Raw genomic sequence first — 17,223 nt, 5'->3', positions numbered from 1 at the left:
ATCAACCTTGGCCGCCCAAGCATGATACAATTGTTGCGGCTGTTAGTGACGTTGGTAGAATTGAGTGTGCACCGTGGCCGCATGCTTACACTTGCAGTGATAGGAGGACAGCAGATGACACAGTCACATTAATGTGACCACCTGTCAGAAATGTGGACAACCAACTTTTCTATCGTGGATGTACAGGAAGAGTGTCAGTGAGGATGTGGAAGGTATCAACAGGGATGTGAAGCCATTCCAATTCCAGTGCTGTGAAGAGCTGCACTAGGTTTTTCTTTTGAGGATTAATGGTGCAGTGTGATTGAGCTGGTCCCACAGATTCTTGTTTGGGTTTAAATCCAGGCAGTATGGCAAAATCATCCTGGTGCTCTTCGAATCACACATGAACACCACAAGCTGTCGACATGTTGCATTATCCTGCTAGTAAATACCATCATGCTAAGGGGAAAAAAACTGCATGTAGGGAGAAAAAAGAAATTGCATATAGGGGTATACATAGTCCCCATGGATAGATGCATACTTCTTCTGTAGATCCACTGTTCTTTCCAGAATGTTGAGATCACTCAAGGTGTGCAGCAAAAACATGCATCATGGCATAACACTCCCTCCTCCAGTCTGGATGCTTCTGACTGTACACACCAACAGACATCTGTACAATGGAGCACAGAACATAATTCATCCGAAAAGGCCACTTGTCACAACTCAGTGGACGTCCAGTAGTGGTACTGATGTGCAAATTCCAGCACTCACCACTGATGAAGAGCAGTCAGCATGGTTTTGTGACCTGCAGGGACCTGCTGCAGATGCCCATAAGCAGGCATGTTCACTGAATAGTCATTGAGGAGAGACTGTTGGTAGCCCCCTGATTCACCTCAACGGTCAGTTGCTCTACAGCTGTTCTTGACACCTGTCATCTATGGCCTATGATGCACCACAGTTGCCTCAGTGCCAGTTCTGGGTAGTGTCATTATGCCATGCCCAGCATACTTTTCACCATGGCAGCAAGCTACAGGGATTGTCCAAAGAAGGGTAGATACCACTCATTTCAGAGTCATTGGAACATTCCAAAATACGTATGCAGCTGGAAGCAGTAATAAGTTAGATAACACCATGTTTGAGAAGACCTTCATTATTCCATGCTTTGCCATTTATTCACTCTGTATGAACCACAGTAGCCCTCCAATCTATTTCAGTGACGTTTCCCAGGCCCTGAACAGTCAGTTTCTCAACTTCACTCAATGTGAACTTTTTATTTTTTTGCAAGGAATGTATCCTTTCACTTTCTTCCAAATAAGTTTAGTTGTGTTAAAATGGCAATGGTAGTCTTATGACTCTATGCCAATACTTATAAGCCACCTCATTGAGAACACATGTTGGGAATTGTTGCTTATGAAGTGACATGAGTTCTATTAATTCCACTTTTTTTCAGCATATCATACACAGTAACTTTGGGTTTTCATAATCACCAAATAATGTCTTCCTTTCAAGACTACACGATTGTATCCTTAAAAACTAAACTGTATGGAGTGTTGTCATGGATAATTACTGATCGATTTTCTAAACTTGGTAACAACACACTTTGGAACCACTTCAAAAATGTTTCACGATTCATTGGTACTCTGATGTTTTCTTTGATCCAAAAAGCAGTTGATATTGAAATAAAGCCATGGTAGGTATCAGCATGCAAAAGAATAATAGTACCATCTTTGCAAATGGCAAGTGCCATACCTTCTGCTTTGTCGTCACTCCAACCTTTTGTCACAGTATGACCTGCATTCACCCATGTCTCATTGATCCAAATAATGCCCCTGAAATTAATGATTTTTATTTCATGCAAAAATATACACTGCTGTGCAGCTATGTTTTCCCATTCCATCAATATTTTACAGAACCAATTGCTACAATGATTTGCTGCCTTCAGAAAGTTCAGCCTCACACAATGTTGAATGAAGCTTATCTAATGTAGGCCTATCTCTGTTATGATTATAATTGTATATATGACACAGATTCACTTCTTGTGTGAAAGGATTCAGATTTGTTACAATTTCCTGAATACTTCTCTTTCTGTGTGGCATATGAAGACAAGAGGATCCAGCTTCAGTTCATTCCTTCTCATATTTTTCCTTACAAATATGAATTACATTCAATTCACTAACTTCAACAGTAGCTGCGGTTCACATGATTACTTTTGAAACCAATAGCAGAGGTCTCCCAACTTTCTGCCTTTCTCTCAAAGTATTCCTGCACATTGCACATCAGTTGTCAAGATTGTCCTTTAAACGCAATTCCTTGCCAAGGTTTCTTTCAGTATATGTTTGCATCCAGAATCTTGAGTCTGATTCTGTTCTTTCACATTTCATCAGACATAATAAAAAACCACAATGATGGTAACAAAATATGTACATTTCATACACAGCCCTAGCCAAATATTGGAAGTGAAATAACCATGTGGCAGTTTGGTTTGGCAAAGGGGAAAAGTTCAGGCATTATGTTGAGTGCTGTGATTGGAGGAAGGTGCTCCAGTGGTTGAATTGTGAACTATCAATAATTTTAATCATACTGTAGTCTACATATGCTTTCTTTATGAATTCTAGCAAAGAAGTTATCTTGTAATGTAAAAAGCTAGTTCTACACTGTACATTCATTTCTCAACATCACTGAATGCAGTACATATATTGCCAGTCAGCATCAATACCTTGATGATGATAGCTGGTTTCCGTGTTGTATACTGCACTTTCCCACTTCCTCACCTAAAAAAATGAGTCAGCATCCCTCTATAATGAGTGAGATATTGAGCTCAGAAAGAGAATAAGACGTAAATATTATCCATTGCAGAGCTTTGATGTAAGATATTTCCAAGAGGACAAATAAAACAAAATACAATGCAAAATTGTGGAGTAAATATATGTTATGATGTGACTGAAATGTGCTATTATTATATACCTGTGTTACATTTTTTACCAAACCACTACTCTTTGTTTTCTAAGTAATCCTTCACTGTAGTGCATGTTTAAATAAATTTGATGTACCTCAGTTTGGACTAATGATGTAATAATGTTGTGCTATGTGATATCACAGGTATTTGAAGATGAGATTTGGGAGTATATAGTGCCTCTCTCTAGTGTTGGTTTTCAGTGTTTTGAATCCTGTTCACCATGTTGCTATTCGTGACTGTTTGCAATTGAAGGTTGATAATGACGAATGCTTAATTTTATAGTTTGAAATTGCTAGCAGTTCAATCTTGTTCATTGAATATTACAATGGGTGATGATATGACAAGCCCATAAAGTTTTTGCAACTATATGACTTGCTGTCTGAGTTTATAGTGTTTCATGTGTGTGGCAAGTACATCGAGTTGACTAAAGTTGCTCCTTCAGTTTACTTCATTCTTGTTTACTTTGAAGGAGTGTATTTCTCTTTGTATTTTGTGTTAGGGATGAACATTAATTGGTGAGTGAGTGACTTTTAGTAACCAGGTTGTAGTACAAGAAGGTTTGGATTGATTTCTTGTCTTTTAGTGTTTTGTTTGTTAATGAATGGTGGCATCTTGGTTAAAAATAAGTATTAGTCTGGACTGAAGGAGAGTTGTCAATGCTAACAGGACTACAGTAGCACTTCTTGTTGATCAGTATCACCAACTGACAGAATTAGGCCTCTGAAAATGTCTGAACTGTCACAGAAGAAAAGTGGATATGATGACAGACTGACCTGTAGTGTAGCCCAAGGTCTAGGTTAGGTTGGAATATTACAGTTCAGTAATTCTGGTCTAGAGGTTCCCACATGACAATCGTGCATTTTGAAAAACATTTGTGTGAACATGTACTCAATATATGTTGCTAAGTTTCACCATCGTCAGTTCAATACTTGCAGAGACTTAATCATTAATTCAGCACTGTAGTGCAGCTTTAACAGTGCACCACTGAGCTTTTGGCAACTTTGAGACATAATATCCCTGGGAATATTTTCTTGATAGAAACAAAACTGTCAGATGAAACTTATCAGTTACAGATATTTTAGAACCCATGATTGTTAATTGAATTTAAATACATAGAACTGCAACCAGTCACATTTTCGAATAGTTATTTATGACTCCATGAACTGATTTCCAAAATTTTTCAGGTTCAACTTCAGATGGTTTTCCAGAAGTTACATATGTATTTCTAGCATAATGCTGTGACAAGAAGATGGAACATATTTTAATGTATTGCCATGAGTATTGTCTACCTGTCAATATGGATGTTAAATTTTAGTTTTGTACTTACTATACAGTGTGGGTGATTTTTTTCTGTTTGTATCTATCTGTCTGCTCCCATCTGCTTGGAAGCAGTCTGTTTGGCACAGACAATGAACTGCCGACCAGTGTAGAAAAGTGGCAGAAAGCACAGGTGGCTGCCTTCAATGGCGAAGGTATTGGAAGTTGGTACAACGCTATGACAAATATCTAAATTGGAGCAGTGACTACATAGAGAAGTAGCTGGAAGGTGTAGTGAATTGTTGAAAATAAAACATTCATTATGATTTGTTTTTCACTGTTGCTTCCATTTGACGACCAATCGGACCTTACTTACTGAGTAGCCCTCTTATACCAATAACAGTTAAATTTACTTAGTACTTCCTGCAATAATGCACACATTACTGCATCTCCACCACCACTGCCATGGCATGAGTCACATTAGAGGATCATGCCGTTCAGAATCTCCAGGCACCTCTCTCTTTTATGTAACTGTCTTGAACTGCCTATATATGTTATGCCATGACCAAATCAATAGTTGTTGGTTTCTCATAACTGTGTTTCTTATTTTGTTCAGAGTTAGAACACCTCCCTTAAATTCATAGTCATTACACAGCTTCTGCCTGGAAAGTTGTTAAGGTTGCAGGAAAGATTAGGCAATTTATAGAGTCCTTAAATATCTATGAGTTCTTTCCTGGTGAATTCCTCTTAGTTGTAGGAACAGTGCTCAATTATATATAATTGACTGACTTTAGAACTTGATAAAATATTTAATCACCTAATTTCTTGAGGTAAACTGTTGTAAATGATTTCTCTATAATATAACATTCCTTTGTGACAGAATCTAGTCTTAACTTGTTCAGTGTGGAAATATCTATTTTCCTGTGTGTTATGCTTGCAGAAGTCTCCCTTTCTGAGTAACAGTAGTTCTGGATATCCTTTGCAATCTATATGTTGATATCAAACAATTGAAAATTCAGGACAGAATAATGACTGTATTATGAAAAGGATAGATTGCTACTCACCTTATAGCAGAGACATCTGTTGCATTTGTGTGAGTGTGTGTTTATATGTTGTCCAATTTGGAAGAAAGTCTTTTGGCTGAAAGCTTACTTGTTTGACAATCTTTTTGTTTTGTCTATTTGCTACTCAACATCTCCCCTATAGGGTGAGTAGCAGTATGTTGACATCACCTTTTATTATTCATCCATAGAATATTAGTATGTAATACTATACATTTGTTTAAGTTATTAACAAGTTTATAATTTGATAAATAACATCCAATTTTTGTTTTACAGGTAGCCGTGCTGCTGTTTGGCATCTTTGGAGTGGCAGCACATTTGGCGGGCATGCTGTTTGTACCAAGAATTTATTGGCCTACTCTCATGTACATCAGAAATCAATTGTTTGCCATGTCTTTTCTTTTGGCATGTGTGCAGATTCTTGATTTTCTGTCCTTTCACCATCTATTTGGACCATGGGCTATCATTATAGGAAATCTTATGAAAGACTTGGCACGCTTCCTTGCTGTGCTTGCCATTTTTGTATTTGGGTTTTCAATGAATATTGTTGCATTGAATCAGCCTTTCAAGAACTATACACCTGAGCAACTACAGAAAAACATCAGCCCACTGTCAAAGGAAAACATTACTAAAGGTAAGATTTAATCAGTTGAAATGTTGGTTTTAATCAGTATTTTATGTGTTTTTTGTCAACTTGTTTCAGTGAAGCCTAAAGAGAATATACAAGAAACACTATGTGGCCAATATGTTTGTGTATGTGAGTGATATGACAGGAAGCAGGTGACACCCGACACTTTCTGAGACTATACCAACAAATTAATATTCATAAAAATATAATGGTGTCTATCAACATATAAGTAATTGTGTCTGATGTGCCATTATATATTTGATTCTGAGTGTTTGCAAGATAGGTTTATAAAACAGTGTTACCAGACACTACAAGCATTTTTTTCTATGTTATATGCAAAAGAGGCTAATCCAACACACAAAATATTAACTGATGAAAACAAAAAGTAATAGAAAAATGAAACAGCCCATCTGACAGTTGTGTTTTAATTTCATCTGTTCACCACGTGCATCATTTTAAGTTCTGGAAAGGTTATCATATTCTCACATCTTGTCACAACCTATACTTATAGGTGGACAGTTCCCCCATATACTTTTTTATCTTTTCTTTGCCCTGTTTCTTTTGTTAATGATGAAGGAATGAAAGTTTCATTTTCAGAACTTGAGTTTCCATGATGTATTTCATGTGTCATTATTTGACACACAACACTTGCTTTCATTTTTTACATAATGAATTAACTAACTGGAGTCTTTTAGTTGTTCCTTGAAACCTTTTGTGTTGTCATTTTCCCACGTACTTAATGAGTCTGATATTTCCCATTTTTTCTGTTTCAAACTTGCAAATTCCTGAATGTATTTACATAACTCTCAGTCAGAGGTTTATGAATTTAACCTCTGTGAAAACATAGACACAGAAATAGGATAGTCATGCTTTTTTCTCTTTTGTAACAAATATACTTAAAGTGTTTTATTTTGTGGAGAAAATTTCATAGCCACCTCAGTTTACAGTAATAAAATGTACACACTTCCAAACTAAACTTTAATTTCTTCACTGATATCTACCCTTACCCAAGTTTTATGTCGTGCATGAAGTCCTTCATTGGTTTGTTAAATAGTCATAAAATGTATTTTTATAATTTATTTCATTCTGTCTGGCTGTCTCTCTCTCTCTCTCTCTCTCTCTCTCTCTCTCTCTCTCTCTCTCTCTCTCTCTCTCTCTCTCATTTCCTCTTCCTCACAGGGGCAAACATTTTTTTAAAAATCTGGAACATATTTCTGATGTTTTAATATTCCAGTTTCACAAATTAATGGGAGTTAAATAAAATTGATTTAGTTACATATAATCACACTATTAGTCATGCATAGTAAAAATGCTGCTTATTTTGTGCGCTGCTTGAGTGTGGTCCTTGTCATTCATAAATGCTGGAATGTTCTGGCTGGAAAAAAAGAACAGAATGGGAAGATATGATGTAAACACTTAGTGCATAGCTGTGAGGAAGGGCATTGTTTAAAATATTAGCTACAAATTCCATTGTGTAAATTTTCTCTAAATTTATTTTGACAAGCCTTGGGCTGCTTATTATTATACATTAGAAAATCCATAAATCCACAGTTATTGATGCAGATGGCACACATTTCTTTTCCATTCATAACAAACAGAAGTATAACTTACATTCAAATGTCATGACACACTCAACATTACAGTAGTAAATTGTATAGTGGATCTTAATCTGAACTGTATGGGATGGTATACACATTATCATAAGGAAAATTTGGAAATGCTTTCTACCCATGGCTTTTCTTACATACACGTATGACATATACTGTGCACATCTCCTACTTTTAGTGTCTCATTTCCTAATCTAAATACATCAGCATTGTTTGATTTATTTTAATCAGATTCCATTACCTACATTTTACTTTTGTTGATATACATCTTAAAATCTCTTTTGAGGACACTATCAATTCTGTTTACTTGCTGTTCCAAGTCCTTTGTCATCTCTAGCAGAATTACAGTGTCACTGGTGAACTTCAAAGCTTCTATTTCCCATCCTCAACTCTTAATTCCTGTTCGGTATTTCTCCTTTATTTCCTTTACTGATTGTTCAATATACAGATTAAAAACAACAGGGATAGGCTGCAACATGCCCTTCTCAACTACTGTTTCTCTTTCAGTCCTTTTATTACAACATGGTTTCTGTACATGTTGTAAATGACCATTCCCTTCCTGCTAATTACCCCAGTTAACATCAAAATTTTAGAGAGAACTTTCTACTCAACATAGCCAAAAACTTGTTCTAAATTTACAAATGTTATAAATGTAGATTAGCTTTTCTTTAAGCTACCTTCTCAGATAAGACACAGAGCCATATTCCAACATTTCTCCAGAACCCAAAGTGATCTTCCTTGAGGTTAGCTTCTACCAATTTTGCCATTGTTCTTTAAATGATTCATGGCTTTATTTTACAACTATGACTTATTAAACTGGTGATTATGTAGTATTGACTCCTGTCAGCAGCTGCCTTCTTTGAAATTGGAATGATTACAGTGACCTTGAAGTTAGAATGTATTTCACTTGTTACATATAACTTGCAGCCCAGATGGAACCATTTTGCCATGGCTGGCTCTCCCAAGCATCATTGTAATTCTGAGGGAATTGTGTCTACCCCAAAGGCCTTATTTCCACTTAGGTCTTTCAGTACTCTGTCAGTTTCTTCTCACAGTATCACATCTCCCATCTCATCTTCATTTATTTCCTTTCCTCCTTCTTGTATAATATTATCCTTACATTTGTTTCCCTACATATCCTTTATGCCTTTGAGCTTTACCTTCTTTACATAGTATTGGCTTACCATCTGTGCTCTTGATGTTCATACAGCTGATTCTCTGTTCTCCAAAGGTGTCTTTAATTTTCCTGTAGAGATGATATCTATCTTTCCTCTAGTCCTGTATGTTTCTTCCTCCCTGTATTTGTCCAGTCACCATTCAATCTTATCCGTTTTCAATTTTCTGCATTTCATACTTAAGATATCTATATTCCCTTTTGACTGCTTCATTTGCTGCATTTTTGTATATTATCCTTTCCTCAATCGTCTTCAATATCTTATGTATACATAAGGATTTTTTCCAGGCCTTGTCTTTTTGCCTGTTTGATCTTTTGCTGCCTTCATTATTTAATGTCTCAAGGTAACCAATTTGTTTAATGTTCTGTTCCTTAACAATGTTTGTCAGTCGCTGCCTTGCCATCTCTCTGAAACTCTCAGCAACCTCTAAATTTTTCAATTTGTCGATGTCTCATCTCCTTAATACCCTACCCTTCAGAAATTTCTTCAGTTTTCATATACAGTTCATAACCAATACAGAATGGCCACAGACCACGTCTCTGTGTGGAAATTACATTTTAAAATCTGGTTTCAAAATCTTTGTCTTCAATCTGCATGAACTGGTAGACATTTTATGTAAGTGCCATCTATCTCATGGAAACCTATGTAAAAAAATTCAAGTGTGGAATCAAGGAACACGCATAACTTCCCTACTTATCTCTCCCCTAGGGACTTGGAAGACAAAATTAGGTTAATTACAGTGTGGAGGTATTGAGGAAAGCTTTCTTCATACGCTTCATATGTGAATGGAATGAGAAGAAGTGGTACAAAGGGATATACCCTGTGTCATCCTCTTCACAGTGATTTGCAGAGTATAGTTATAGATGTAAATATTCAAGCTGGTAATGTTACTGTGGGGACTGAACTGAAGATGGGTGTCAGTAAACAACTCTATTGAAGATGAAATCTGTGCAGCAGTCTGCACATACAGTCATTGCCTGTTATTTCTAATAAATCTTACTACCCCCTGTAACTGGATGTTGAACTTTAAAACATCTGTTGAGGATCCGTAGACAGTCAAGGGGTGGCACCATTTGTGTTAATGTATTCTACTTTTTTTGTTTGTGGCCACTTCTCCTTTCCTCATATAACACCTGCAGCAGTGTGATATTGACTATTGTGATTATGCATTCCCTCATTCATAGGTCTACAAACTGAAGAGCAAGCAGGTGAGTCTCCACTATCTCCACCCCACTATGCCAAAGAAGCAACTTCAGAGTATTTCACACATTTATACTGACCTTTCTTCACTGTGCTTTATGAAGACAAGACTTGTATTAACCCCAAATGGAAGTACACCATTTTTGTAAGATTTCATTAGCAGAATGCTAATGCTTTATGAAGACAAGACTTATGTTAGCCCCAAATGGAAGTACATCATCTTTGTAAGATTTCATTAGCAGAACACAGTAAAATTGGGGGATGTGGTCTAGTTTTGGGCTTGCTGCACCTTATAAGATTAGCCTTTGTTTGCAAAATGATCATTGCATCACTGCAAGACATAGTGCAAGAGTATATAATTTCTTTCATCCTGATGCAGTTTTCACCCACACTGCATTAAGATGTGAAATCACTGATCAACCACAAAATTGTTATAACGTCCGATGATACATTTCTGCTGCCTTTGCTTCAGTTTACTGGTGTTAGTGTGTTTTTCATAATATTTGAAAGAACTGTGGTTACAATTATTAGTGCAGTTTTCCAGCTACATTTGAAAATAACGACTCAGTGTGTCGAAACTACCAATGTCACCTTTTAAAAATTTCATTGTTTTAGTGACTGTGGCTTGATGACCATTTGTGGTGACAAATAAACATTTTCAATTTCATTCAGTCACACTTCTTTATGACAGTTATGTTGAAATGCAAAATTTTTTCACCACTTTTGAATTTTTCAGTTTTGAAAAAATCCATTTTTTTTTATAACCGTACTTGGAGTCGTTGGTTAACACGGAATGTATTCAGTGCAGTTTCAGTTGCCTGTGACTGCAGTTGTGTGTGGGAGTTAGGTTTGCATGTGTGTGTGTGTTGTGTGTGTGTGTGTGTGTGTGTGTGTGTGTGTGTGTGTGTGTGTGTGTGTGTGTGTGTGTGTGTGTGTGGCGGGGGGGGGGGGGGGGAGAGGGGGGGGTGAGGGCTTGCATGTGTGTGTGACTGTTGTTGATGAAGGCCTTCATGGCCGAAAGCTATAATATAATTGTGAGAGTCTTTTTGTTGTGCCTATCTGTGGCTCAGCATCTCCGCTGTATTGTGATTAGCAACTTTCCTCCTCATAATATTGTTAGGGCATATATACATAAGCAGTTACAGATATATGTAAAGTTTATGCACAAATAAAGACATATTCATATAAGATTAATGTATCAGTTAAATTTATGCACTTTACATATCTATTTAGTGATAGGAAACTAAAATACTCCAACTTTTTTGAAAATAATAAATATTTACACAATAAAAAATGATACTTCTCCGCCAATTTTCAACATTTTTGGCTCAAACTTTTTTGTGAAAACATTACTTGATAACCAACAACTCTGTGTATGGGTTTGAAAAATAATGGTTTTTTCGAAACTCAGTTATTTTTATACAGTTGGATTGAGATTTACTAGTCCCTCATCCCCATAACAAATTGAAAATACTCCATTATATAAACAAGAGCTCAGTGAAGTTATTTTGTCTACTCTCATACGAGAACTGCACAGGTAATGCTAGTGTGGTATAGCCAGTCTGTAAGTTGAAAAGCTAGCAGTACTTGTGGTGGGGGAAGTTCCCTTCCATGTTACAGCTGTCTTATAGAATGATTAATAATCTATTTTTCGTATAGAAATGGAAAACAATGTGCCGAGATTTGTAAAGTCCGTACATACATGTTTCTTGCATTAGGGTTTTTGGTGACTTATATCTGTGTCCTATGTAATGTTACCATAGTTTGTGGAAAATAAACACTCCCAGACACCTCTGCATGCTGCATTCACCAGTGATTCATAAAGTGAACTGCAGGATGCTTGGTATGTATTGTGAAATGCCATGTTGCTGCTTCTTGTGACACAGTGGTGTGGAGAGACTGGAGAATAGCCTACTTGCTCTTGAGTTTGCAGACATATGAAGGAGGGAAGTGCATGACCACAATCTGGTGACCTACCTTCCTTTACACATCTGCCCTTAAGCCTCCCCCTCCACTCCAACAACTGTCTTATATTCCCAGAACACCATTTATCCCTTAATATGACTCCACTGCACATAGATGCGGTGCACGTATTTAATATTTGCTCATAATCCACTTCATTTAAGATAAACATCAATTTTATACCATTAAAATATTATTTTTAATAATCTTCAAGTTTTCCATCCCCTGCAAACCGTAAACTATTAGTACTAAAGGAAAAATGAACAGTGCCTTTTTGATATAAAATTTAATGCAGTCATATTTTTTACTGAGAAATATTGTCGCTAGAAGCCACAGTTTTTGAGTTATTCAAGAAAAACATAAAAGAATTACCTTTATCTGCCTCCCCACCTCCATGCTCATGTCCCATGTCAGGACTTTTGGTATATTATTCACAAAACTTCCCCCTAACATTGTACAAAACTTTGAGACTACATGATTTGTTTTACCAGTAACAATAATCAAGTCCAAATCTGAAAGTGAGGCCATGTATGAAGTACAACACTTACCACTGGAAGCACATTTATTATGAATAGCAATGTACAGCAAAATGGAACTGAACTTGTGGATGCTGAGCGATGCTATTTATACAAATGTTGAATATTGAATTTCAAGAATCTTCCAGAAATGATAAATACTAAATAACAGAAACTTATAGGTGGTCAGGTTTGAACTGGTGACCCACACCACACTAGCCAACAGTGCTAATCACTACATCACATATTGTTCTTTCTCTCCTGAAGAAACAGTGACGCACTGTTTCAGGAGTTCTCACAGCACCCTGAACCTATATCTTGTTAACAGCCCTCTGTATGACAGTGATAGTGGATCCTTACATTCTGGTCATATTGTCACTGTGATGAGCATCGAAGTTAGCTTCATGAGTTTCGATCGGTTCTTCACTTCCCTAGAACAAGAAGCCTCAACATTGATCTGTACCTCAGGGCAATAACAGGGCTTCATACAGAAGACATGGATGATGTCTCTGCACTTTTGTCTTCCTGGTGAAGAGTCATAATCATTAACATTTTACGTGATGTCTGACAATGACGAAGGAAAGGTCCAAAGTAGCATTTTAGTAACTTTTCCAATAATCTCCCTTTTTGCACGTGCTTAAAAGTACATACCAAGTCTCCCAGGCTGAGCCTTACTTCTGGTGCTTGGTGTTAGTTGTTCTGGCTTTTTGACCATGGAACAGAAAGAATGGTGTGTAGCCTTTAGTGTGTTACTTCGCTGTGTTCTATGCAGGTGTCATGATGGGCAGTATTTGTTTGCCATCAACATACATCGAGAGCATATCTGTCAATGTCTTATTGACATGTTCTGTGAGGCCACCCATCTGTTAGTGGTAAGCAATTTTTATTGTGTGGATGATATAGCAACATGAAATTACCTCTGATACTAGTGTCGGCTGAAAAACTTTTCCATGAGCAGAGATTATCACATGGAGCGCTCTGTCCTTCAAAATTATGTCTTCTACAAGGAACCTTGCAATTTCTGGAGCTTCAATAATTGGCACAGCTTTGGTGACAGCATAGCAGATGGTGTAGTCAGTTCAGACTATTGTCCATCAATTCCCATTCATTGTCCTCAGGATTCTCCTAAGAAGTTGATCCCAGTTCAGTGGACTGGCACTTCTGCAGGCAGACTTGGAACCAATTGCCACAGAGGTAATTGCTATCCATGCTTCCATTGCTGGCATTCCTTACAGTGGCTCACACAGTATCTTAATGGATACGTAGGTACTTGGACAGTGATGTGCACATATCAATCTGTCTGGAGTCTTCATGAATCCAAGGTGACCAGATGTTGGAGCATAGTGAAAAAATCTTAGGAATGGCTGGGTGTACATGAGCTTGGATCAAGAGCAATAATTTCGACTGCAATGGAATATACTTCTTCTTATACAATGTTCTGTCTATTAAGTGGAGTACTCTTTTGACCAGTTCCTTCTCCTTCAATGTTTCAATGGTTTTCAGCAGTGTTGGATATTCCTTCTGTTCAGCAGCTGTGTCATTCCGTGTCATGATGTTTGAGATTTTGTTCATGCTGCTGTGTTCCACAAAAGGATTTTGTTGAAATTCAGTTGGCATCCTTTATTAATGGTGATCTTACCAGTTGATCCAATGGATGCATCTGGCTAGTCATCCACTATAAAACATGGTGGTCTGTTACATCTGTGAATGGTTTGCCAAATAAATATGGCTGGAACTTACTCTTCAATTGTTCTTCCACTGAGTGGACTTGTTGCTAACCAGTCTGGAATTTATGGCAGCTATTGAGCTTCTCTCCATTCCTCTCAGACCAATGCTGGGCTGTGCCATTGTAGTAAATGTTCACATTTGCAAAATACATCATTTCATTCCAACTCTTGTATTTGGCGACTTGTTCGAATGCTTTCATGCATCTCATTGAGTCCTGACCAGCATATGCAGAAAACACTGATGGAAACCTGATGTGCAGCTGTTTTTGAATCCATTGGTTTTTCCTGAGTATACAGACCTTTATAATGGTGTATGGCTTCTAGTCCCGGGTTATAGGCAACAGCTTTTATGTTACCTAGTTGGAGTCGCAGTGATGTAGATATTTTGAAGTACCCAGTGTCTCCACCAAACAGAGTCATGTCATAACACAATCCAGTGCAGATCCAAAAGCAAGGTCATTACAGAAGTGCACCACTTAGCACAGAAAGCTGTTTATTATGAATGCCAACATACAGACAGAACAGAACTGAACTCTTGGACAGAGGGTACTACTGTTACTTAAACATTATAATGTTTTAATATACTGAAATATTCAGCCATAAGAAATTTTAAGAAACTTCCAGAAATGATAAATACTAAATAACAAAATATTGTTGTTGGTTAGGTAAAAGTGGCAACCTCCAGTGCACCAGCCACTGATGCTAACTGCTACGTCACAATGCAATCAGCAGAGCTTGTGGAAGTATTGGAAATTGCATAGATATGACAGACAGTGCACTAGCTGCACTGAATGCTTCTGAAAATAAGTCATGGAAGTAACCACCTACTGTGAATATTCAGGTGTACACCATGTCCTACATAGTGTGACCGTGTAAGGGGTGATGCATTTATCACACGCAAGTGGCCTTGTGGACACCATGTTCTGTTGATTGACTCTTGAAGCTCTGGAATTTAGTGTTCAACAAACTGCTTCATTCAAAATTTTCCTATTTCTCCAAGAATGACACAGTCACTAAATCTGTTAGAGGAGCATTCCTAACAATGTCCTTGTCATCCCTATTAATGTAGTTGAGATTATGATTCAAACTGTTCCCAGTACCCCCTTTACCAGTATCTTTCTCCTAGAGAGCATAAGTAATAGGTGACATCACTGAGCCCTGCATTCAGCTAAAAAAAAATTATTGTGTACTTGGTATTTGGTATCCAAGGAGTTCTGTACTATAGTAGAGTTGGCAAAAGAAGATCCCTGGCAGATGTCAGTGCTGTTGCCAGCTTTAAGCTGTGAAGCTCAGACACATGCAGGAAAAAGTGATAGTAGTTTATAGAGCTGAGAGAACAGTGAGGTTTTGCCATAGAGACATGTCGGAAATCTCATTTGGTGGTTGGTTGAGATAGACATTTGGATCAACTGTACTAAGTCCACTGCACCTGTTAGAGATTTTCTTTTGCCAACTCTGCTTTTGTTCAGACATTCCCTTTGTATGACTACTCCTTAGTAAAAGGAGCTTTTTAACCCTATGGCTACTACTAACTTTAGCTAGCATTCTTTTCTATATCTTGTCAGAGTGTTCCTGATCACTTTTGATTGTCTGTGCACTTTTTTCTACAATCTTCTGAGCAGTAAAGTTGTTGGAGACATCAAACTAAAACTAGCAGTGTTGTTGCAACTCTTGAACTTCCCTGATTTGGCAGGTTTTACCACGATCCACTATTCTTCTGTGTTCACAATTACACTGCTTCTAAATGCACCTCTCAGCTGTTCTAATTCTGTGTGTGCTGTGACCAAATCAGATTTGACTTTCAGTATCAGTTATTCATGCTCCAGAATCATGAAGTTGTAACCACAACTACCACAGTGCCACAACTCCATCCAAGCTGGTTGCTTCCTAGCATCCAGCATAGTAAAAGTATAAGCAGTCTTCACACTTTCAACTATTTCTCGCTACTCTGTGCCAATTTCAACACCTATCAACTGTAACAATATTTCTTTTATTGTTGTGTTTGTGATATAAAAATGTTACTTGGTTAATTAAATGAGGGGTTACTAAATATTTTTCTATGAAAGGTGTTTCCTGTATGAGATGTAACTGCTGCTACAGCAGAGGCTGAGATCAGGTTGAGGTGTGTTTGCTATGCTAACATAAAGTGAAAAACTTTGTAGTAAAATATAATAATGCAGTTCATTATTTTTATCCTCCAAAATGATGAAACGCTCATAACTGGTATAAATAATAAATGCTGTAGAAAATATTGATTGTTGTTTAGACATACAGGGTGAAGAAAAAAATGCCACACTTCGAGGTTGGCATGCGGTTCCTCATCCTGGCTCAAGACAAAAGTTTATTTACCAAAATTAGGTTGGGTGTATTTTGAAAACAACATGTATGAAAACAAGGAACTGGCAACACTATCACATTTTGCAACACATCGTAATGAACAGAGCGATGTGTATAGCCCCACTGTACCAACCATCGTAGCTCACTGAGAAGACTGCAGGGATATAAAAACCACATCCACCATATAGCTATGGTTCAAATCCTGATTGGGTTCCTTCATATGTTTTATATGATCCCTAGTTCTCATTGTTTATAAGAAGATCAAAATTTTGTCACATGACAGTACTCTGTTGTATGACAGTGGGATCCATTAAATTGCGTGCACAACCATAACTGGTCTTGTCAAGTTCATGTAGTGTGGCTTCCTGATGGAGTACACAAATGATGACTATGTCATCATGCTTTTGGTGCTCTGTGTATCTGATAACCAAGCTGCTGCTACTGCTGCTGCTGCTCTTGTGTATGCTGCAGGGAACCCTCAAAGGTGCCATCCTGATAAGAATTTTTTGTCACCTGGAGCAATGCCTTTGAGAAACCAGTACCCTTTGTGTGGGGTCCTCACCCACTCATCTTGTATAGGTTGGCTGATGGATGCTGTACAACAAGAAAATAACATTAATAGTTGTCTTTCATTAAAACAGATTGACAATACTTAACTTTGAAATAACAATAGTGTCACAAGTGATGGGTGATAGCAACATAAAACGGAGTCCTTTGCTACATACAGTGTTCATGCAAGTTTGTCTCAGTTTGTAGAACACTAATAACTGCTATAACCAAACAATGGAAAATACAGGATGGAATGTAACAGTATTAGAG

The 17,223-nt window shown here is 37.3% G+C and overlaps 1 protein-coding gene across 1 annotated transcript in view; it reads left to right on the top strand.

Annotated features, from left to right (window-relative positions):
• The window catches only part of LOC126278231 (serine/threonine-protein phosphatase 6 regulatory ankyrin repeat subunit A), a 944,107-nt gene that overhangs the window by 857,819 nt on the left and 69,065 nt on the right, over positions 1-17,223 (top strand). The window contains exon 23 of the mRNA XM_049978210.1: positions 5,530-5,887. Coding sequence (XP_049834167.1) covers positions 5,530-5,887 — 358 coding nt within the window. The remainder of the gene's footprint in view (positions 1-5,529; positions 5,888-17,223) is intronic.

Source organism: Schistocerca gregaria, chromosome 6 (assembly GCF_023897955.1).
Source record: "Schistocerca gregaria isolate iqSchGreg1 chromosome 6, iqSchGreg1.2, whole genome shotgun sequence".
Taxonomy (NCBI): Eukaryota; Metazoa; Arthropoda; class Insecta; order Orthoptera; family Acrididae; genus Schistocerca; species Schistocerca gregaria.
Note: the sequence above shows the minus strand (reverse complement) of the source record. Positions and strands in the feature narration are given on the sequence as shown.